General features: G+C 37.1%; 1 protein-coding gene and 1 pseudogene across 5 annotated transcripts in view; both read right to left on the bottom strand.

Moving 5' to 3' along the window:
- Nucleotides 1-18,780, bottom strand: part of ADGRB3 (adhesion G protein-coupled receptor B3) — a 723,849-nt gene extending 705,069 nt beyond the window's left edge. Inside the window, exons 1-4 of one of the 5 annotated variants that reach the window (XM_077162181.1) lie at nucleotides 18,447-18,780; nucleotides 18,075-18,199; nucleotides 16,513-16,682; nucleotides 14,667-15,438 (exon numbers count right to left, since the gene is read on the bottom strand). In XM_077162181.1, coding sequence (XP_077018296.1) covers nucleotides 14,667-15,423 — 757 coding nt within the window. In that variant the 5' untranslated portion in view covers nucleotides 15,424-15,438; nucleotides 16,513-16,682; nucleotides 18,075-18,199; nucleotides 18,447-18,780. Of the gene's footprint in view, nucleotides 1-14,666; nucleotides 15,439-16,512; nucleotides 16,683-18,074 lie in introns of all 5 variants that reach the window. The other 4 variants (XM_077162182.1, XM_077162183.1, XM_077162185.1 and 1 more) reach the window with 4 other exon arrangements.
- Nucleotides 18,781-19,550: 770 nt separating this feature from the next.
- Nucleotides 19,551-23,727, bottom strand: part of LOC143683312 (cullin-associated NEDD8-dissociated protein 1 pseudogene) — a 42,869-nt pseudogene continuing 38,692 nt past the window's right edge.

Raw genomic sequence — 23,727 nt, 5'->3', positions numbered from 1 at the left:
TTTTTTGCATGTTATTTTTCATTAAAAAAGAGAAAAAAGTTGATTGTGATAAAAACGCAGTTATATGGTGAAAAAAATTTAATTTAATCATGCACTGCATTAAAGAATAAAGAATTTAAAATCTTAAAAAAAAAAGATTCCAAGTGAATTTTCAAAGAAATCAACATAAAATTTAAAGTTTCCATTACAAAAGTATTTTTATTCTTTTTAATGTCTATGGCCTTTGCATAAGTCACTCCAATTAAATTTATATCTAGTAAATGTTTAGTTAATAAATACAGTTTAATGGGGATAGATTCTCAAACTAGTAAATGTTTATTATAATGCAAACTAAATATGCATATAACACCTGTGAATATTTAATGGCACATATTCATCTATATGTGTATATGTGCATGTGTGTCTTAGATATTAGATATAGGCATGTAGCAATCTAACTGGCAATTCACTCTAACCTTGAATTTTCTTCAGAACACAATGACAAGAAAGCAAAGTATAGTTGTTTTTCTATTTTGTTTAATTTTTCAGTTGTTGTTCAGTGGCCTAAATACCCTGCTTTGAATCCTGCAGTATGTCTCTTATAATTAATAAGCGTATCATAATCCAAACTTCTTGAGAATATGAAATGAATAGAAGGCACAGTCCAGTACAGCAAAGCTTGCCAAGGTACCACAAACACTGGGAAGAACTATTCATTCCCCATTAAGTAACTCACAGAGGCATGCTTGAAGTTTGCTGCAGCCTACTCAACCTCCCACCTCTCAGGAGAGGTAAGAATGCTTCTCAATGTGACAAAAAGCCCACCTATTCAAAGAGGAGGCTAATTATATAGCAATAATTAACTTCAGAAAAAAATTGTTAAGATTAATGAAGCACTGCTTACAAAGTGATTACAAGTTCTATGAACTACCATAGAAATATCTGTTTACAAAAAACACCTACATGTATATTAATAGATTCTGTCCAAATTATTGTGATGTCTAATCTACAGACCAACATTTCTAAAGTAAATAATCACCCATGTATTTTTTGAAAATTACTAGTAAAGGAATGAACAAGGAAAGGAGGGAGGAAAACAGGAAAAAAGAAAGGAAGAAAAAAAAGGAGGGAGGAAGGAAGGGCAGGAAGGCAGAAAGAACAGAGAATAGGACAAGTTTTTACCTTTAGCATTATCTATCATGCTAAAACCCATATTTTACACCTAGTTCTGTGATAGTCAAGCATCAGTGAAAGATCGTAACACCCCCTCTAATCTGGGTACACTTGAAAACATAGAAAAATCCAGTAACTTTTTGAATAAATGTTAAAAGAATGATCTCTTTACTATAAAATAGAATTAATATAATTTAATATTAATTAATTTAAAATAGGCTAAAGCAATAACATTGATAAAGAATACCTAAAAAGAGTTTCAAAGGGTTGTTAGCACTAAATTCACAACAGCTACCCCAGAGTACACTGTGGTATATGTGATTCATTCCCTCAAAACGAAATCACACTATGACAGGGCTAGCACATTATCAGAGTTATAGAACCAATCCCCAGTGTGCACGATCATCTTTTAGCACCATCACCAAAACTACAGCACTATCCTGCCCAGTTGGACACTGTAGCAGTTAAAATTACTCATTGCTACATGTTCATCAGAGTTTGGTGGGGGTGGGGCAAGGGGCTCTTTATAATAGAGTTGTTCAAGGACTCCGCTGACAGATGAACACTCTCTCTTCAGGCACAGGTCTCTGTGCCAGAGGTAAAGAGACCTTTAGGATCTTACTCCAGCAATAAAACACTTTGGCTTAGAGGTGAAAACTGTAACTTTTGCTCACAAACTCATCGTCCAGAGCTAATCACATGACCCCACGCAAACACAAGTGAGTCAGGAACATAAATCCTCACATGCGCCCCAAATGATGGAAAGCTGGAAATAAATGGTGAACAGCAATACAACACTTTATCTACTCGTATCTATGAGATGCCAAGCTTAATAAGCCTTTTGTTGTCGTTGTCATAATAAGCTGTCTTCAATAGTGCATGTCCATTATGTGTGGACAATCAAAGAAATTCAAAATAATTATCACTGCCCTCATAATTTTAATTACTTCCAAAAAATTAGAGTTTGCAACTGTACTAGTTGGAGAACAACAAAGTAAAAGAATAAATACCACCCAAAGGACTGCATCACATTTATGGTTTCTGGATATTCAGAAAAAAAAAAGATTTTAAGTGATTTCAAGTTAAGAATATATATAATAATATAGTATACATATATTAATGGGTATGTGAGCAAGGGGAATAAATGGCGTACACTAATTGGTAGGGGGGCTTTTGGGGGAGAACCCAGGGTGGAACGGTTTGGAATCCAGATGATTCTGAGGACAAATGGAGAACTGTGGCACTCACTACCATGTCCCACAGGGAGTCTGAGGGCAACGCGACTCCAGATAAGACTCTCTAGGAACTGTTTACATGACAGGTGCTAGAATTCAGTCATGACAAAACTTTTAACAACAAGTGTGACACAGAGTAGAGAACAGTGGGTCTCTCACCTCTTGCCTGAACACATCACGCCTTCATCCCACTGAGGTCTCTGAGACACTGGTGCATGGCAGGAGACAGTAAATGCCCACTAGATAGGATGAGATATGGCAGAGAACGTAACAGAGAACACTTTTGAACCACCTACCCAGAGCAACAAAAGATACCTGAGGGGCACAATATAGAAAGTTCAGGGCTTGAATGAGGGTGTGGGATTAGAGGCAGTCAAACTTGATTTCGTTGCATGAAGAGGAGTAGGGTATCAAAAACAAAAACAACACAGGCGTATGGGCTGTAAAATCCTTGACAAATGATGAATTTTGTTCTGAGCAAAATGCAGTTGAAAACAAAACAACAGTTCTTACACATTCTTGGTAAGAAACATCAGTTCCTCTGTGGAAGAAAAGGTTCCAACATGGATTTCTCATATGTGGCTTCATATAGAGGCCTGAAGATTTATACTTCTGCAGTGAGTTTTCAAGCAGAGTTGCCTCTGGGACCAACACAGAGGGAAATGAGAGACTAATTAGGCAGGGCTCTAGGCCTCATGTCTATGTCAACCAAAGGTGCCCTATCTTTCAAACCTCCTTTATACATTGGTTTTTATTTAGAAATAAAAGTTATATCGGTAAGAAAAAAAAAGTTGTATTAATTATTAATTCACACCAAACCTGCTGTGAGGTAAATTCTGTCTTCTAAAAATATGTTCAAGTCCTAACCTCTGGTATCTGTGAATCTGACCTTATTTGTAAATAGGGTCTTTGCAGATGTACTCAAGTCAAGATGTGGTCACAGTGGATCAGGGTAAACCCTAAATCCAACATGAGTAATGACCTTATAAGTAGAGAGGCATTTGGACACAGAGATGGAGATACCCAGTAGACAGAGGCCAAGTAAAGACGGAGGCAGAGATTGGAATTACGCTGCCACAGGCCGGAATACCTGGGGCCACCAGAAGCTGAAGGCAGATGAGAGAGGATTCTCCCTGAGAAACTTCAGAGGGAGCACAGCACAGCCGACAACCTGACTTTGGAGCTCTAGCTTCCAGAACAGTGACAGAATAAATTTCTGTGGTTTTAAGCTACCCAGTTTGTGGTAATCATTACAACACTCCCAGGAAAGGATTAATTTCCCCTTAATCAGTTCTTACTATTAAATGGGAAAGCTTCTATCCTACTTCCAAACTCCAACTGCTCCATTCCTGTGGTTTCTGTGGTCTCAAAATACAGAGGACAGAGGCAAGCACATGATGTTTATTATGCCCTGACCCCATTCATGCCCTTTATAAACAATCCAACACCTAAATGATGCCATCAGAAAATTCCAGGGAAACCACCAATCAGGAAAAAAAACTACGGCAGCCATAAATTTTAAAGAGAGTAGATTTTTAATATAACGTTCTATGTTGTACAAATTGAACAAACATGTTCCACAGCTATTTACTTCATCATACATAAAAGTAAAGCCAATTGTAAAATATAAAGGCCACCGTAATTGCTTAATTCATTAGGCACTGCCTATAAAATATGCAGTTTATCCTCTAAATTACAAAAACCAAGGCAAGCCAAAGAGAGCTGACCACAAGCTAATCTATCTCTAGAAGAAGCCAAGCTCTCTAGGAAGCTAAAGCAAACCCAAATTTTTCAGTCTACAGTACAGTAGCAGACATTTGAAAGTTTGCCAGATTTAAATGGAAAGATCATATCAGTAAACAGAGTTTGTCTTTCCAAGGTGTCTCCTTTTCCACATAACAATTACTATGGGTAGCAAACATGGTAAGAAACACTCCCAAAGCAACCGGAATATACCAAGTATTTGTTATGTATTACCTATTCAGAAAAATCCTAAAGTATACTATTTCAATAGAAGTTGAGAAAATAAAAGGACAGCCTTTCTTCTTTTAGACTTTACTTCTCCTTTACCTCTAGGTCTCTTTCTTGATACAAAAGACAACAAATAGAAAAGCATGGAGAAAAAACATTTTTTTTTAAGTTTAAAAAAATTAAAAATTAAAATATCTATGATTTTCCTTAAGAAACTATGAGGAAACTTAGCTGCTTTTCATGTTTTAAACATGAGACAAAAAAAAAGAAAAAAATGTTTTGTCCACGTGTTTTGTTTTCGTTTGCTTTGAGAAGCATGCTATGATCAACAAACAAAAGGAAACTTTGTCTAGCAACCGAAATTCAATTTTCATTTTATTTTCCTGGTATTATTAGATATAAAATTTGAACTAAGTCTTTATCTGTCAGGCATTGTCATGTTTTTTTATTAAAGCCTTGAAGTTATTTATATTTAATTATGAAATCACAAAAATTTATTTGAATGTCCAGACCAGTTCAAAAGATACAGAGTCATCACATCAACACTGACAAAACATACACACACACATATGTGTATGTAAATTAATGTATAATATTTTATTTAAAAACAAGCTAGACACACGATGAAATAACAAATATGAAAGAACTCTTGGAGGGCCTAAAAACAATGTAGTTATTAAGATGATGCATATATAATTACTACATAAGACCCCTAGCACATTAAACGGGAAGATTAAAATTTAAAACACTGATTTCAAGTCAGTCTCATATATAATCAGAAATCACCTCACCTCTACAACTATACACCCCTTGATTAATCAGAGTCTCAGTAAGAAACAGACACTGTTCTCAACTGAAGTAATCTGAGATGAACACGGGAGGTGATAGGAGAAAGCAGATAATAGATTCCCCAGGGCTAGAAATAGAGGCAGCAACTACTGCCCATGTGCCTAAAGGAAGGAGAGGAGAGACTGGTTTCACCAAAACCTCAAATGAGGAACTCAGCAGGGGGGCCCACCTACAGAAGTCATGACCTTAAATAGACAGAGGCAGCCAACCCAAAGGGGAGTACCTCAGAACAAACAGAAACCCTGACCTCACTCTCCTCCTGTCCTCCAACCTCTTTCAGAGTCTTGTATTTGCTCACAGGAAGTCAGAGAATAGGTTGCCTCCTGGGTGGAGGAGGGTAGAAAGCGGATATGGAGGGGAGAACAAATGATATCCTGTACAACCACTAACAGTAATTCAATATATATATATTTTAGATGCCCTACACATACCGCAATATGAAACTTTTATCGGACTTATTTTGTTTGGGAGGCTGAAGTTTCTAGTATTTTTAATTATTTTTTTTCCTTTTCCCTAATAGCTAACAACATAAATGTCATTATTCATACTATTTAATTAATATTAGCAGACCACACAGAAGACAAAGCTCAAGCAGCATCCTCACTGAAACCCTCAAGAGTATTTCTCAATATCGTAAGGTAATAAAAAAAAGACATCTTATTTCTCCAAAAACAGATTCCCAAGCAAATGGTAATGAAATGAAAATCCAAGGTAGATCTTGCTAAATCATCTTAGCAAGTCTATATCTTAGCAAGTCAGCACAGTCTTTGAGCTTGAAACCCACTGCTCTTTAAATTAATGATAAGACTGAAAATCGATAGGTTTTGGGGACCCACATCACTTTTTTGTGTAGCATATACCAAATAAAACAAAAACCTAACAATGAAAGCTTTAGTTTGTAGAGATTAGTCTGCGTTAAATAGTATAGTAAAGCAAATTCTTCAACGTCATTATTATCTTCAATAGATATGGGTGATTTTTTTTTAAGGATTAGTTTTATCAAACACTCCTAAATGACTGTGCCCTTTTCCCTTACAGAGATATTGAATGCAAATTCCAGTAAGACTGTGAAATAATGTTCCCATCACATATGTGGAGACTGGAGTCCACTACCATTTCGATCATGAATAATTTTAGTTTGTATCTCCAAAAGAGGATTTTCTAGGTAAGGTGTAGACTAAATAATGACCAAAGTACCTCATAAATCTGAGAATTTGTGATCCTGATTCAAGTACTCCAGAAATGAAGGGAGTTAAAAAAAAAACTCACAGCTCTGAAATCCTCTAAGTTTTCATTTGAATCTATCTGCATTAAAATTTTTAGAGAAAGGAAGACATTGTATTTAGGGTAGTCTACATTAGCGCATGTGAAAATGGAGCCAATAATATGTGCCTCTCAAAATTACTGCCCAAATTAAACAATTTAATTTAATTTAATATATGCAATAGAGCTGTAAAAACTGGAATGTATTTTCTAAATGTTAGGTTTTATCATATTCTCTTAATTTTAAAAATAGTTAAATAATTTCCTTCTTTATCTTAGAGTCATACGTAGATGATAGCTTCCCTCTAAAAAAATGTTTTATGGGAGTGTAGTAGATAATAATGCAAGTGTAGAAATCAACCTAAAATATTATCAAAATTTTTAAAAATCACCCTAAAAGGGAGGAATACCAATAGAAATGTCATAAAATGAATACTGTGTACTACTCAACCAGTGTGAATCATTCAGGAAAGGAAATTTTACATGATCCTAACATATCTATTGCTAAATAGTTCACTGAAATAGCCTTATCTGGTTGACTCCACAATTTTCTTAAAGCTTTTTATAATGTCTGAGTGCATTTAAGTTGCATTCTAAATACTGTAATCAGGTTCCATCAGTGTTCTAATGTATTTTCCATGCACATATTTGTTCTGATTTCCCAAACAACCCTCAGTCCCCAAAAAAACTTGGTTATCTAGAAGAAATGATTTGAAAATATAATATACAGGATTAGGTTAATAAGGAAGTTATTTCATTTAACATGGTACAAATCAAACAGTAACCATTTTACCTTTATATTTTACAACATGCTTCAAGCATAATGAATGAATGACAGGGAGTTAGGAGAATGCACATGAAGACAACTTTTCAGATGTCAGAAAGGCACCTATTCACTCAATTTTGAGATAAATAGTTGCATGCACATTATTTGCTATACATTTGTTAGGTACTACACTTTCTATGCAGAGTAGAAATACATTACTTATTAACCTTTAACAGCTATGTTACTAAGTTAGTTTCTGCCAGTGAGCAAAATCCTTACATTTTAGATGAAAGATAACTGAATACGGACATATTTTACGGAGTTTTATGGAGTCTTATAGATGGCATTTTGTAACTTTGCTTTAAGAAAAGCAAATCTTCAAAAGAGTACTAACAAAAAGTATTCACTATCTGTTTGTTTTCTTTTCAGTATCTGAATACCTAAGCCTTAGCAGGAAACTTGGGGTTCATTGTTCTGTAATAACTGATAACAATTCAGTGAAAAAAATTCCAACAAAGTAGAAATTTCCAAATAGTTTAATGCGGCCTTTTTCTTTCAAACTAATTCCTTTTCAAAATAGGTCTCAAAACTGAACCTTCATTTTGCATAATGCAGCAAAGATTCAAATACTTGGAAACTACTTAACTTAAATGGCTTTGCAGCCCATCAGCAATGATATTCAAAGAACATCTTCCCAGGCCTGTGATGACTCACACAGCATCAGCTTGATATATTTTGATGTATTAGTCATGCCTTCATCAACACAAAGGTACAGAGATGCTAACTTTTCTTTACAAAATAGACACACATCCAAAATGTTCTCATCCTTTAAGTGTCCTAAATTTCTAGACAAGTTCAAATAAATAACAATCTACTTTATTATTGATTAGCAATTTTCTCTGGTTTATAGCCAAAAGATTTTTTTTAAAAATCTTTGGGGTTAGAAAAGAATCTTTTAACTGATAAAGAATAATAAAATTTAAAAGACTGGTTAAAGTCAACTAGATACACTAAATACCCTATAAGATTTTATATACAGGAAATGAAATATGAAGAACAACCGTAACTCTTACAACTGAAAAGAACACAGTTAAATAAATCCAGCTTCGCAAAAAAAAAATAATAATAATTAACAGTTTTAAACCTAGTAAAACATGCCCCAGTGAAAATTCATTTCACCTAGTGTACATGTTTTTGAAAGTATTCCATGCTTAAAGTTTGAATTTATAGATTCTCAATATTGGAGAACTACTTACCTTATACTACAAACAACTTTAAGATAAACAGCACTCTTTGGTTTAAATTTCACTTTGGTTATTCAGATTTTCAAGTACATACATATTACAAAATAATAGAAACCTTTCTTAACATTTCTAACCCAAATTCCTGCCTTTATTCCTCAAGCTTCCATTTCATTACGAAAAGGTTTTCACATACAAACTGTCATTACCAGTTTTGTCATTACAAAAACTGAGCAGGCTGCTCATTATTAAATAAATAAATGTCTGTATAGTAATAAATATACCAGGGAAAGAACGTCTTTGAACCAACAGCATTACCCCCATTCTCCCAACACACAAACACACACACTCCACAAAAACAATTAAATCAAGGTTGCAAATGGTTCTCAAAGCTGTGCAGGTCTACCAAACTCCACGTAGCATCACATGGTTCGGAAAGCTATTTCTATTATTCGTTATCAGCCTTTCCTCCCAGTCAAAATATAAAAGCAAAACTGTACACAAATTATAGAAGACAATAAAAATAATGTTCCAGCATTTTATAAGAAACCATTTTAAGAATATAAACATGCTTAAAATAAAATGTTGAGGGATTGTATGGTTTATGAATATAGCTCAATAAATTTGCATTAAAGGGGAAAATGCTATTTAAAATATGTTTATATATACATATAGCTTTTAATTAGAAGTTGCTTTTATCCATCAAAAGGTTGGGGGGTTTCTGGGAAAAAAGAAAGGGCGCTGATCTTTACTGAGGGCCTAACCTGTCACGAGCACCGTGCTAAGAGGTTACGTGTGCAATCTCATTTAATACAACAATCCACCATAGGAAATACTGTTCCCATTTTGTTACTGAGCCAAGTTCAGTCACTTACCAAAGGTACTACTAGGTGAACTCTAGGAACCCAAATCTACCTGACAACCAAAACACACCTTCCATTTCAACGAAATGGCACACCTAGAAAAATGGAATACTTCTCATTTCTTTTTGGTTAACTGAACTGGGAAGAATGTTCCACAGGAACTACTTCTCAACATTCTTAATATCTACTATTGTCTACAAAAAATATGTTGCTGCATAATGTAATTTGTTTCATTTGTTTCATTAAATAGTTCCAAATATATTTGACAAAATTCTAAACTTAGGTAAAAAGAAAATTAGGGGATTTACTCGACCAAGTCTACAGTTTTAATAATATTCCATCAATACTATAGTTATAGATCATAATGAGTGTTGAAGAACAGAAGCATTGGACTTGACATGCAAATATTCTCTTCCTCTTTCTTGGAAAGAAATTTCTCCCAACTGTTGAAAAAAAGACTTGTGAGATGTCATTGCTGTACGTGAAGTTATGATAGGGCCACAACAGAGAAATGAAGACAGTTGTCAGCCTTTCCCTCGGCCAAAAAATAAATGCTCAAGAGATAGAAATTGGAAAATTTTCTTGCCATATTTTAAATGGCCATGAATAGCAATTCATATTCATCAATAATCTCTTTAAATAATTATATAAGAAATTAAGAATATTTCTGCATGAACTCCATTTTTCTCATTTAAAAATTTCTCTTTTAAATTTTTAAATTTTTAAATTTAAATTTTAAATTTTTAAATTTTAAAAATTTTAAAAATTTCTCTTTTAAAAATGTTACTAACTAATACCTTGGAGATAAGTCCTATAATATAATAACAGAATGGAAAATGATATAAATGACAGCCATTTAAATCTAAGCAAAAGAAAAGTAAAAGGTAGTTGCTTCCTCAAACTGATATATTTTAACTCTTTCAGTTATAATCAATTCCTGTCTTTCCTATTGAGATTATTATTTGTTTTGTTCATCTAATATTCATGTCAACCAATATTTGTTGAAGCCCTGTGGAGACTGTGCTAGACAATTCAAACACCCAGACTTCATCCCTGTGATAGAGGGAGATGAAAAGGTAAATGGTAAATCACACTACAAAATGATAAATGCTAGAACAGAAGTACAGTGCGTGCACAGGGCAAAGGGATCCAGCAAAGGGGCAGGGCAAACTATCAGGTTCTGTTTCTTCAAGGAACAATAAATTCAGTGTATCTTCCTACACTTTGATAAAGAGTATAGGGTCATTTACAAAGGAAGTAAGATCAACGGAGCATAAAGAAGGAGGTAAAAGGTGGCTGAAAAAGTAAGGTGAGGGCAAGAACAGTGGTAGAACGAAATGAGGACCATCAAACTACAGAGATACAAATTGTTCTGGATTGCAATATGTGCATGAAACTGAGCACAGGCACACAAACCTACGTTAGAGTTGATGCAGGCACTTAGTGAGATTTCCCATGGGTGGTAGAGTATCAAGGATTAGCTCAGGCAAAGTAGAAGGACAAGTGAGTGTGTGTGTTCAGATTTCCTGGAATCTATACAGGCATCCCAGTTTCCCTTCACATAAGTAGCACCATTGATGTCAGTTGGAAACAAAGATTCTATTAAGGCTTATTAAGTGATTTAGATATCCTGGTGTGGAATTTTTCTGTCCAAGCTGTTTTAATTTTTGCTTTAAAAAAAGTGGGGAAAAATAAGATTTTGTATCACATATCTTAGATATATAGCCCAGAATCATCTTTGGTAAAAGAGTCCTATAAAATGTAGTAAAACCCCAGACAAACTGAAGATGACCTCATGAATAAATGGCAAGCTCTCCTCAGACTTGTCATATCCAAAAGCCAGATAAACAGCAATATTATTTGAGTTTCCTTAAACAAAGTTATATCCACTACATATAGGTAGTTTCTTTTTAATAACTGCCTGGAAGAACATCATTACATTTTTAAAAGGGAGGGTGCATTTTATTGATTTACCTGGCTTTCACAAAATCATATGATTATTGGAGGGAATGATCACAAGATTTCTATAATCACATGCCACCCCAAAGTATGTAAGATATGATCTTAAATAAAAATATAATTAAATATACTGAAATTTTAGCTCTTTACTGAGGCCTTAGTCCAATAATTTACTTAATGATATATTCAAACAAACATTTGTAATTGATGATGTTGTCATTAGAAATAGTGATAGTTATGGTCTTGCTGTTTCTTGACTATGGAATTCTTCAATATTGAATGCATTAAAGAACGTTTTAGTAGAAATTTTTACTGAAAACAAATATCTTACTCTGGAGAGCTTATCATGTTCTCAAATGATATCTAATTATGACTTTGTAATTTCTATGGACACATTCAAAATATTCATCAATTGGCATACCTTTTTCATTACCACCAGTGCCATCCTAAACAATCTGGAATCACATCTACAAACCTAAGGACTCTTCTAAACTGTCAAGTTTGTGACACTTCTTTGATGTAAATGTAGAAAACATTTCTACTGGAGGCTTTCTGAATAAATACTTTCACCGTATATAAAAGGAGAATCGATAATTATCGACAGTAATCTTTACATTTATTTCCCTGATCCTTTACAGGATATTCTGGCTATTTTTCCATAGACAATAAAATTCAAGTAATATAGAATACAAGCAGACTTTTAAAAATCTTATTTTAAAAGCTGGAGTTACATGTTACCAAATAAAGGGAAAACACGTTGGAATAAAATTCCATATAAGTAGCACAAGCATATAGTTATTAATTTTAAAAGCCCCAGGAAGAGCATTAAGTAATAGTTTATTTGATATGGTATAAAATAATTGTTTCATAGGTTTCATATATCATTTATATTAAATAATTAGGATTTAATACACTTTGAATAAATCTGATTACATTAAGAGTCTGTCGATTTTCACATTCCTTTCCAAAAATGCAGCATAGCCAAAAAGTTCTTCTTTGAATGAGATAAGGAGTGCTGTACATATATTATATACAATTACTCACAAAATGCATCAGCTATATTTATCCATCAGGAATTACTTATCCTTACCTTTCTGACTCAGAGTACCTAAACAATTAAAAAGCACAAATTTTGAATAAAAGAAAATTTAGACTATGCAATTGTCCTCATAAAGGATATATCTGTTCCCATATTACATAAACTTTTCCTAGCTCAGCTGTATTAATATGCTAATCAGTTTAATGTAATCATTTATTTGCCTGTGTAGGTATTCCATTTTCATTTGTCAGCTAGTCACAAGAAACATAAATTCTGCCATTTGATTTATATATCTAATGTCTAAAATCACTCATTCTTTAACAAGATCATGGCAATCTAGCATAACTTCCACAAATCCCAATACTGTCTTAAACCATATCTTATGATCATGACCAGCAAAATCTTTGAAAATCACATTTAGTGTGTACCCAGCAACTTTGTACTTGCCCCTTGCAACCTTTCAGAGAAAAGGGATATGAAACCGGACTCACTTTCCCATTATCTGCAGTGAATTAGACGACAGAATTTTAACATTGAAGAAATGGATTTTTTAGGTTTTAAAACAACCAAAAGCAACAACAACAAAACTAGTTTCTGGGGTTAATTGTCTTATTAGCCAGCTTGTAACATCACATTTTCTGCGTGTACTGTAGCTTCTTATTCTAGGAGACACTAATTAGTTTTAAATGGTGTTAAATACCATCCCTGCAGTTGCAAGTGCTTCTCTGGGATTTTTACTAGAGAAAAGAACTCCTGTAATTTAAAACCATTTTGTTTTCTTCAGTCACAGCTGTTAGTGAAACACTGACCTGTAGAAATCTTAAAGGGTTTTCACCCCCTCTCATCGCCATGAGTATGCATTTATTTTCTAACATGTCTTTTCCCCTTGCAGCAATTTTCGCCTATAATTCCCATCCCCCCAACTGCATCCAGCAGAGAAATAGCATTAAGCTGGTTTAAGCTTTTCTCTCTCTCTTACCCCTCTTACAAATCCTTGGCTACCCTTAAAGAAAATTCTCCAACAACGTGTCAATTTTATATTGGCCACAAAGACAACTTCTGTTAGGGGAGGGAGGAGCAAAGAGGGACTGGAGCTTGGCTGTCCCTTTCCACAGACAGGGATCTTTGTGGCCAAAAGAAAACATTTCCTGCATAAAAAATCAACACACTCCCTGGTTGCAGGGTTGGGGAGCAAGACCAAATATGTATCAGCTCTCTCCTCACACATATGAAGCATAGCCATTAACCTGCCAAACAGTCAAGTCATTTTCTCAAAATATGTCATGATTTTTGCACTATTAAATACAATCCACAACCTCAGATCCTCTGGTAACTCCTCCACTCTGGATCTGGGCATAAATCACCCCTGTACTTTTTTTCCCCTTGCATTTCCTTGAGGCTTTTGTTTTGTTCTGTTTTGTTTTCCATCTAGCTCATCTCTAACAGGCTCCCATTCTCTTCAAGTACATCAACAGGGCACCAAGAAGATAAGAGCAAAAATCACTTGCAGGAGGCTGACCATGTCCTATAGCATCAGTCTTTGTGCACATATTCCACAATAACAGCCCCATTAACAGGATCCCATAAGGCAAGAGAGAGTCATCTAACTGTGTGTTTTAATTCTTGGGCCTCCCCTCCTGCCCACATGTGACTTCACACCCAATGCAGACCCTAAGAGTCTGCGTTTCTAGTTTGGTCCACATGGGGTTTTCTTGACCCAGGAAAGAGTGAGTACACGAGGGTTATTGTGCAAGGTATTTTACACCAAATCCTGGGTCTTTAAGGGCTGGGAGAGGGGGGCTGCCTGCATGTGTCAGTAAGTCATCTGCTACCAAATAGGCTTGCTATTGAGTTTTATGACCTTTTAGGACAGTTGCCCCCAAACTCAAACCTGGATTGAGGATTGGGGTGAGAGGGAGAAATGGAGAAGGAGAAATAGAGAAGTGAAGGGTACTGAGTGCTGGACCGGGTGAAAAGAATGTCTACCAATCATTTTACAAGTGTGTGTGTGTTTGTGTGTAGATCCCCTGGAGAGGCTGCAGCCTGAAAGAAAAGGTGCACATCCCCCACCCCCCACCAGCACTTCCAGAACATGTGTCTGTGTAAAACTAGTTCTCACTGTCCCATCTCTAAATTCTCAAAAATTTCAAATCAGCTTAAGGGGCCTTTCTCGATCACTGAAAATCACAACTCAAAGTAAACCAAAAATGACAGACTAAAGGAGCAACGATTGCCAGTGTGTTGAGAGAGCACATTTTAACTCCATACCCTAAACTGCAAGACCCGCATCCCCCCGCACCCATCTCCCTCTCTCCTTTGGTCACTTACCTTCTTTGGGTGGTCGCTTGGCCTCCCTGGTAAGATTGCAGACCTGGGTGGTTTGCAGCTCCTGAGTCAGGCAGCCCTCTGTCTGCTCATTCAAGGGTAACACCACGTTATTTAACAAAACCAAGGACTGGTCGTCGATCCCCCACTCTCCCAAATGCTGAGGGCAGGTACATTTTGTATACATGATCCCACATGATTCTGTTCTCCCATTTTCCGATTTTAAGCAGCTTTCCAACCAAGTGCATAATACATGGCAACCAAACTGACTTGGGCTCACCTTGTTCAATACCAAAAACTCAAAAAAAGATTTCTGATCTTCTTCCCCTTTTTTCTGTAATCCTGGGAAATCAGTTGGAAACACTCGACGTATTTGAATAAAATTTTTATCATATTGCAGAAAAACAAAAGCATTCTTGGAGCCGCAGAGTTGCATTATAGAGTGATTCTTTCTTAAAAGATCCTTTATTTTTTCATGAGAAAAATGATCAAACTGATAAGCCAGGAGGGAAAAGTTAGAGCAGCTAAGGTCCTTTTTGGAAAATTTCAGATAAATGCTATATTTGGTTGGATCTGGATTTTCCAGCGTCCAAGTGCAGTTTGTGAAGTTTTTGGGAAACATTTCACTTACAGAATACGATCCATAAATGACTCCCTTCACCAATGTTGAACACCAGAAATCTTGGGCAGCATTAAATCCAAACATAATCAGGAGATAGGTGGAAAATATATAAATCAGCAGGTTACGAACAGCCTTCATCCTATGTCATTTGGCCTGTAAAAATGACAATGAAAGTAAAATGCAAGTAGGAATCTATGCGCACTGAAAAGGAAACTCCTTCCAATAATATGGCCAGCTGTTTTTAAGATTTCAGTAAAAAACCTCTTTTAAAGAAGGGCAGGAAAATTTTATTTTATAACGCCAAGAAGTTATCTGTTGCTGTGTGAACAGCGCCCTCACGTGGTTATTCAAAATGGTCAAATTCTCCACATTCGATTGAAAAATAACATTTAATAGATTAATAGGAATGCCCTAATTTATCTAGCAGAATTTCCTTCTAGTACATTACGAAGCTATAAACAGGAAGTTTTATATACCATAACCTAAATGTTCACAGTTAAAATATTTCTAATCAACCTATAACAGGCTTTTCTTTCCCTTATGCCTCTGCCTGCAGTAAACATCATCACACAAAATCTAATCTGATAATCTGGGAACAGCTGTTATCACATTATTTCTTTTCTCTCAAATGTGAAAAGTAATTATGATAAATTATAGCTACGAATTAAAAAGTACAAATCATAATTTGTGGCTGATGAAACATCATCTCCCAAATGCCCCTTACTTGTCTTTGCGGGGCCACCATGTATACTGATGGGAAATTCCTCTGCAAAAACACGAGCATCCCTGTGCATTAACAGAATTTTAAAACCATCATCTAGGAATGTGGCTAGATGGGCAAATACATAGGCAAAACTTTTTCAACACCACCACTTAGAACTAGGATTTAAGGCAGTCATTTCAATTGGACATGCTCTCTTGGGATAGATAAAGTGGATCACTGTATTAGTATATGTATCTATAGGCGATGTCAGTGAAAAATTTCAGGACTGCAGTAACTGATCTGATTTCAGTCTTCTAATTTTTTTTCTAATTAGGGACGAATTTATCAAGAGTTATCTACTGTGATTTAAGATTTATGCATAGTAGATAAAAGACATGAGCACTTTTTTTCCCAGCAGATTTCAATAACTGAATTGCTCCCTTTCCAACAACAGCTACAAACTCCTTTTATTTTTATTTTTGACCCTATCTTTGCAAAATAAAGTAATTCTTGGTTATATTTACCTCTGTAAGTTGTTATCCAAAAATAACTTGAATTTTTTCAGCTTTAACCTTTAAGAAGTTATTTCTTAGAATAAATGAGAAAAAGTGATGCTTTTTTGTTTAGCTTTTGAGCTGAGAAAAGTGATGCCAAGTTAATTTTAAAAGTCTTTAGGCTGCAGTCTTCCACTGTTCTGTAAACAGAGACAGACATACAGACATAGAGAGTTAAGAGTTTTCATGTCTTTGCCTGGGTCCTCTCTAAACCAAAGGATAAAACCCTCTTCCTTCTCATTGCATAATACACGCCAACACATTCACACCAAATCCGGTGACCAAAGTCCCCAAAGATAGAGCTGAATTTTCAGATTATAATTTGGATTCTATACCTTGTTAAAGACAAAAACAGCCCCAACTCCAAATCTCTATATGGCAGCAATTTAAAATAACATTAGAACTGCTGGGACTATCAAACCGTTCTCTGTTCTCAAGCATAACAGCTCAATGAATGATGTATTTTCTTCTTGAGCAAATAAAGCCAATGAGCATTTAAAGGTTAAAGAATAGGGAAAGTTGTAGGAAATTCTGGAAATAATTTCCTTTTTTTTACTGTAGCACTTTGCAGGCAATGCAGGTCTGCGCAGTGTTCTTCAGGATAGAGTGTAGGCGTTGAAAGCCAATGTGACAATAAGTGTCTAAATTAGGAATTCCATCCATGAAATGGGGCTTCGTTTTATAATCGGTAACTCAAAAAGAGGTCGTATTTCTTTCCTAATGAAATCCGGTACTTTTGCTTCCATTTATTTGACAATGCTTGCCTGCAATGCTGTGCTCCTCAAGGATTAGAAAGAGTGAGGAAATAGCGCTGACTACACTTTCACGCCTGCTCAAGAGAGCCGCCTCAATAAAAAGCTTTTCATTTTTAATCAGCCTTAGTGTAGAGAGCATTGTTTTGTTCTAGAATATAAAAAGTGAATCATCGACCCCCTCCCCCCAAGACTGCAGGACCAGTTCAAACAACTGTATTTTCCTCTTTTAAGAAAGAAAGAATGGGGGCGGGGGGAGTCTAAGGGCTGGCTACCGAGGTCTCCAGGATGTTGTAGTGATTTAATTATTTGTTTGTTCATTTATTTATTTATCTCCTGCTGAGAAGCAAACGGGCATTTAGTTTAGCTATTCTCAAAACCGATTTTCTGGGTGACACTTGAGTTTAGTCGAACCTAGACGGCGCCATCACTCCACTGAATGTTTTTCCCCCAAAGAAGACCCAATGCCTCCCCTTATCTTAATTTCCTATTAACCTGAAATTTCCCCCCATAAAATTACCCCAATCACACACAATCGCCAGATTTTCTTGGTCTCCCTGTCTATTTCTTCAGCCCCAGCACATCTCTGGAAAACCAGACTTCTCTAACTTTTCAACTGCGGCGTTTAAGTCAATGCAGACAGTCGGATCTGCTCCCAGCCCCTTCACCCGCCAGCAACAGCCTGTCCTTTCCCTGCCCGCCCTCCCCAATCGCCCAGCCGAAAGCAACCCTGTGGCGACCCCCGGAAGAGAGAAGGTGACCCTGGACCCCCTTCCTTACCTTCCACTCCGAAAGCTCAGGGAGGCTCTTGCTCTAAGACACCAGCACAGGCACGCGTCCCAGCAACACTGACGGAGAGACTCCCCTTCGGTCCCAATCACCGTTGCCCATTTTCCCCGGCTAAGCTTCGAAAATGAGGATTTATTTTTTAAATGCACACATACGTGAAGCAATTCACGGGGGGAAAAAATCAGAGGGGGCGGGGGGAGAAAAAAGCCCCCAGGATCCCGGAGCCTAGCGCCGTATCCGACTGAATCCAACCCCCAAACCGTAGGACGCTGGAGCCCCTGAAGAGAGACTCTGAGGAGGGGTGGGGGGGAGAATGGAAGTGGCTTAAAAGCGAGGATCTGTTTTTACCAAATTATCCCTCACCAACAAACCGATTAGCCAAGAAGCAAAGAAAGCGCTGAGACGAGAAGTGACCGGCGGCGGCAGCGGGCTGCTAAGGCAGATTTGTTGGGGCGATGGGTTTTTTACTGGAGTATTCGTGGTCGGATCCGAGGCTGAAGCTTATGCTTTTTTCCTCTTCCCGCTTTCCTCCCTCCTCCTCCTCCTCCTCCCCCCAGCAGGTACTGATGGACGGACGGCGACTAAGGAGAGCGGGGGAAAAAAATCCTTGGCTGGTGGTGTCGGAAAGCTGTTTGAATGCCCAGCGAGGAGGGAGGCGCGCGAGAGAACGAGATAGTAAAGCTCTGTCTCGGAGTGCGCGTCGGCGCGCGGCGCTCGTTCTCCCGGGGCCGCGCGCCCGCGCGCCCGCCCGCCGGCTCTCCCCCTCCCCCGCGTGCTCGTGGGCGCGCGCGTCCCTGTGCGCCGCGCGCCCCGTGCCAGCCCGGGTGCGCCTGGCAGCGGGTAGGAGGCTCGACGCGCGCGGCGTAAAAGGCGCCGCCGCTGCGCCTTCCCGCAGTTCCTGCCTCCCGAGGGCGCGGGCGGGTGTGTGTGGGAAAAAGCCCGGGAAGCGGCGGGGTGGGAGAAGAGGGAGGTCGGGCGGGAGGGCCGGAGAGAGGCGGACGGAGTGGGGCTCCGTGGAGCTTCAGCCAGAGCCGCGGTGTCCCTGCACGTCACGGCTACTCAAAACCAAGCACGTCCCGAAAGCGGTATTTTCTGCGTCTGGGAGGCTTTTGCATCCTCAGTTCCCACCGCTGGGGCTGGCGGCAACCAACTGTAAGAGAAACTACTGGGCGGCGAGGCGGGGGTGGGGCGGAGGGGTGTGAGAAGAGGACCGGCAGGCGACTTTGAAGGGCGGGAAGTAAATGCAGGACTTTACTGCCTTTTTCTTTCTGCCTTTCAGCACAGACCTGTCGTAGCCGGAGAGCTGTCATTTCAGCATCAGGATTCTGATGGATTGATCCCGCCGTAGCGGAGCGGGGGGCACTCTTAGCTCCCCGAACTGCTGCGTGTCTCTGCCTGGAACAATAGTAGTTTTTTTGTTTTTTTCTCAGCGGGGCTGCAATTAACATCTTATTTATTCTAGCTAGATCAAAGCCTGTTCAGACCGCGGTGAGGCGACCGAGGTTGGGCTTCTTGCATTGCTTTCTGCATGGCAATGGGATCGTGGTTGTGGGGTCGGAACTTTTTGTTGTGGTGGTTGTTTTGTAACGTATCTGATTCTTTTTCAAGTTTCCCTGGTAACAGGTTTTGGAACAGGGGTGAGAAAGACCGAAGAAAAGAAGGAGAAGAAGCTACCAGATCCTCGATTTATTAGGAGAAAATATAAATTTCCGCACACCTCCTTTAATTTTTTGCCTCCTGGACAGTTGAAGTATTTGATGAACTAGCTTCAGATACATCCTGCAAAGGTCATTTGCCTCCTGATTGTGCTTCTACTTGTAAACGCAGTTGGTGGTTTGCAAAACAAATGCTAAAATAGTGCAGTGATGTGGTGGGAGGAGACCGTAGAGGGTAATTCGTGTGAAGTGTCCAAGTCTCCCTGAGGGTGAGTTGCTTGAGTGGCAGGAGGAGTTGAATAAAACAATTTTCCATCATTTTCTCTCTGTACTCTTTCTGCATTTTTTCCCCCTTCCTTTCTTGTTGTTCCTCTCTCCTGGGGCGATTGGATCGCCAAGAATAATCCCATTTTAAAAGAGGATCATACTGAAAACAGGAAGGTGCCAGTTATCTTTTATTCCCCGGAGTTGTTTGAAATATTAAAATTGGTCCTTTACTTCTTAATACATATTAATGGGATAACCCCCTGCAAGGCTTTCTCTTCTAGGAAGAATGTTCGGAATGTTCCCTGTAAGGGAAACAGTTAATCATTCTCCATCCAGCAGGCTTTAACCATGTTCCCAAGAACAAATCACTGGCTGAGCAGCCTGAGTGGCTTTTTAGTTTTGTGTAATTTTGATTCATTATAATATTTTTATTCATTTAAAGGAATGTGAAAGGGTACTAAGGTTTATGTCTAGAGTCCAATACAAAACACGTTTCTTAAGTATATATTTAAAACAAACGACATTCAGCAGTAAAAAAAAAACATTTTGTTTATTTCAAGTTTTGTAGGGATTCTAGTTCTGACATTTGCAGACATTTTGGCTATTATTTTACCGGAGCAGAAATAAAGAGATAAATTACAGACAGTAAAAAATGAGGAAAATGAATGCTTTGCATGATTTGTGAATAAAAAGGAAAGGAAAGAAACACTGTGTGGTTTAGAAATGCTTCTATTTTCCATCTAGTGATTTCTCACATTATCTTTGAATGCTGCGATCTGGATGTTTCTTAGAAATTCTTGAAGTCGTGGCACAGTGATATAAGAATAGCAGCCTAAAGGGACCGATCCCAAATGGAAGGAGCATCACTCCCAGGATCATTTATATTCAAGTAGAATGCCGGATTGGTTCAGAGAAGAAAGCCACCCTTAATAAAGTGCTTCACCCTTCACACTGCTTCCCATAACCTTCATAAATTGCAGGCTACTGAGCTGGCCTGATGATGATCCTGCTGAGGTATATTTATAGCAGATGATTTGTGGATGATAAATATGCCAACTAGGACACTGTCTCCAGTAACCCCAGGCTGATCTTACTTCCTCAGGGGGTCATAACCAAGAATCACAAAAAGAACCGTATGTGGAGATTTTGGTCTCTGGACCCTGACAACAGAACAATCCAAAGGCAAACCAAGAAGGAACCACCTTATTTCATGTGTGTATTACGTTCCATACTGACATTATTGACCCAACTACAAAAAGAAAGCAGCCGTTTACACACCCTAAAAATGCTGTGCCTTTTCCTCTCCATTCAGATTGGTCCGTTTTTATGCTTTAATATTTTTTTGATCAGAATTTCAAATTGTAATGATCACTCTTCAGTTTACAAGATTATGTGTGTGTGTGTAGCGTGTGTCTGTGTGCATCTGTGTTTGTGTGTCTGGGTCTGTCAGTATACATATGCATGTATATATATATACATATTTTATAATTAGTTGCATAGTATATACATTTTTTATTAAATGTAATACACGCATATACACATCTATATACAATACATGTACATATATATTGTAGTTGGTACATATATATTTGTTGGGAGATTTGACAACCATCTACCATGGTAATAATATAAATTTTAAAAAGCCCTTAAAATACAATAATATGAGGATGGTTTCACTACATTACTTTATGTTTCTCTTTGAGAAAGCAAAGAATTCTCACCCAAAACTGCCAAATTAAGTGTATAAACTGATTTCCATTTGTTTCCTTTCCAAATTTCAAAAGGACTATTATCAAATCATTACTATATCAAAATATAGACTGGTATCACATTTTAAATTGGCCCAGGTACATAAGGGTAATTTTTTTGAAATGTATCTCTCATATTATTTATAAATGTTAAGATTACTTGAGAGAAATGAAATTTTAAGTCATTTTCTAAGTGTAATTTTTCCCTTTTCCTACTCTTGCTTTTTTTCCTTGATAAGTTTAGTCTTTCTACATGTGAGAAAAGCCCATCCTCCAAAATCATTGCTTAAAATTCAGTATCACTTGCATATTTCCTAGACTTGGAAATAATATGTTAAGAATATGCTTTTAGAACATGTTTATTCAATTTTAGAAGATGCTTTCTCTCTTTACATATATATTAAAACACTTCCTAACTTTTAGAACTTTTCTTTAGCAAGTCATTAAGAGACATATGAATAGATTTGTAGATTATTCCTTGTTCAAACATGCTTCAATTTTTCAGTACTTAGTGTCTCTAGTATATACAAAAAAGTCTTTTGGAAACCACTAATTCCATAATTAAAGGGAATTACTATAATATCTTCAGAGATAGGGACCTTAATTAAATCTTATTATTTACTATAATCAAGAAATTCTTTAATATATTCTGTGCTAATAAAATGATCAAAGTATTACAAGATTAAATGTTATGGGTACTTACTTTATGCTGGAAATTAGCATTAGCATATTTGCTATGAATTAAAACTTTTTAGTACTGGTATTAACAGTATCAGTATCAGTATTATTATTGCTGTTTAACAATAAAGATTCTCAGGAACCAAGCTGTATTCCCTTCAGTCTTTTTGTGCAAATTGGCCATTTTCTACTTGGATATCCCAGAATGCTAAGTACCTGGCAGAGTTGCTAGAAAGAACAAGATAGAGCAGAGTAAAAGAAGATAAGACAGAGTCATTATTTTGAGTTAATGTTGCAACTCTATCCCATGCCTTAAATAGCCAGAGTTTCACTTAGTCCCAAGAGCCCACAAGCATTAGATCTTCATTTCTATCAGATTTTTCTTTTACAATGAAACATGTAAAAAAACTTAATTTGATTAAAAATTAATTTTTTAAATAAAAAACCTAATTTGGTAAAAATTCTTAAGCTTATGTTGTGGTACTTGGGAAATGCCATGAGTAGACACAAATGTCATAATGTCTCATTTGTGTCTTGTAGATACATCTTGGAAAATGGACTCTAAAGGCTCAAAATAAGTGTTTGCAGTTAAATAGCAGTTCATCCCCAAATTCCTCTATCAGTTATTTTGTTTGTCTACTTTTCTGTACAATTCTACCAGATTGAATGATAACGCCATTATCATTAGTCCCTGAGATTTCAAATGATCCAGATGTATAAATGGAGACATCTAGAGTCTCCAGTTCTACCCCTAAATTGGACACTAATTGTCTGCCTGCTTATGGGCAAGAAATTCTGACACTGAACTTCAGTTTCCTCACAAAGAAAGCTTGACTGGATAATTTCTGTGGTCTTTTGTGGCTCTAAATAAGAGAAAGTATCTTACAAAATGGGAAGAAGTGAGAAAAATGCAACAAAATCCTAGCCTAGGAAGAATCACAATTATATCACTCAAATGTTGAAAATCTCCCCACTCTATCATAAACCTTCTGTTTTACCGGTTTGACTCCTTCCTTCTGTCATATGCTCACTTCTAGATAGTTCTTCTCTTTTGTTTTCAGTCCGTGCTGAATGTTTTTTCGTTTGAGGTCCACGTCAGTGACAAGAACTAGAGTCATCAAGGCTGTCAATATTTGTTGACCTTACTTAGTGCCAGAAATTGAGGTCTGTTTGGTTACCCACAACCACGCCTCTGAACTCTAATCTCTCATAACCCTCCAACTGTAGTAATTAGGTTCAGGTGTCAAGTTGGCCAGGTGATGGTGCCCAGCTGTTTTGTTGCTGTGGACTTAAATC

Source organism: Tamandua tetradactyla, chromosome 5 (genome assembly GCF_023851605.1).
Source record: "Tamandua tetradactyla isolate mTamTet1 chromosome 5, mTamTet1.pri, whole genome shotgun sequence".
Classification (NCBI taxonomy): domain Eukaryota; kingdom Metazoa; phylum Chordata; class Mammalia; order Pilosa; family Myrmecophagidae; genus Tamandua; species Tamandua tetradactyla.
The sequence above is the reverse complement of the archived record's forward strand: the minus strand, read 5'-3'. Positions and strand labels throughout refer to the sequence as shown.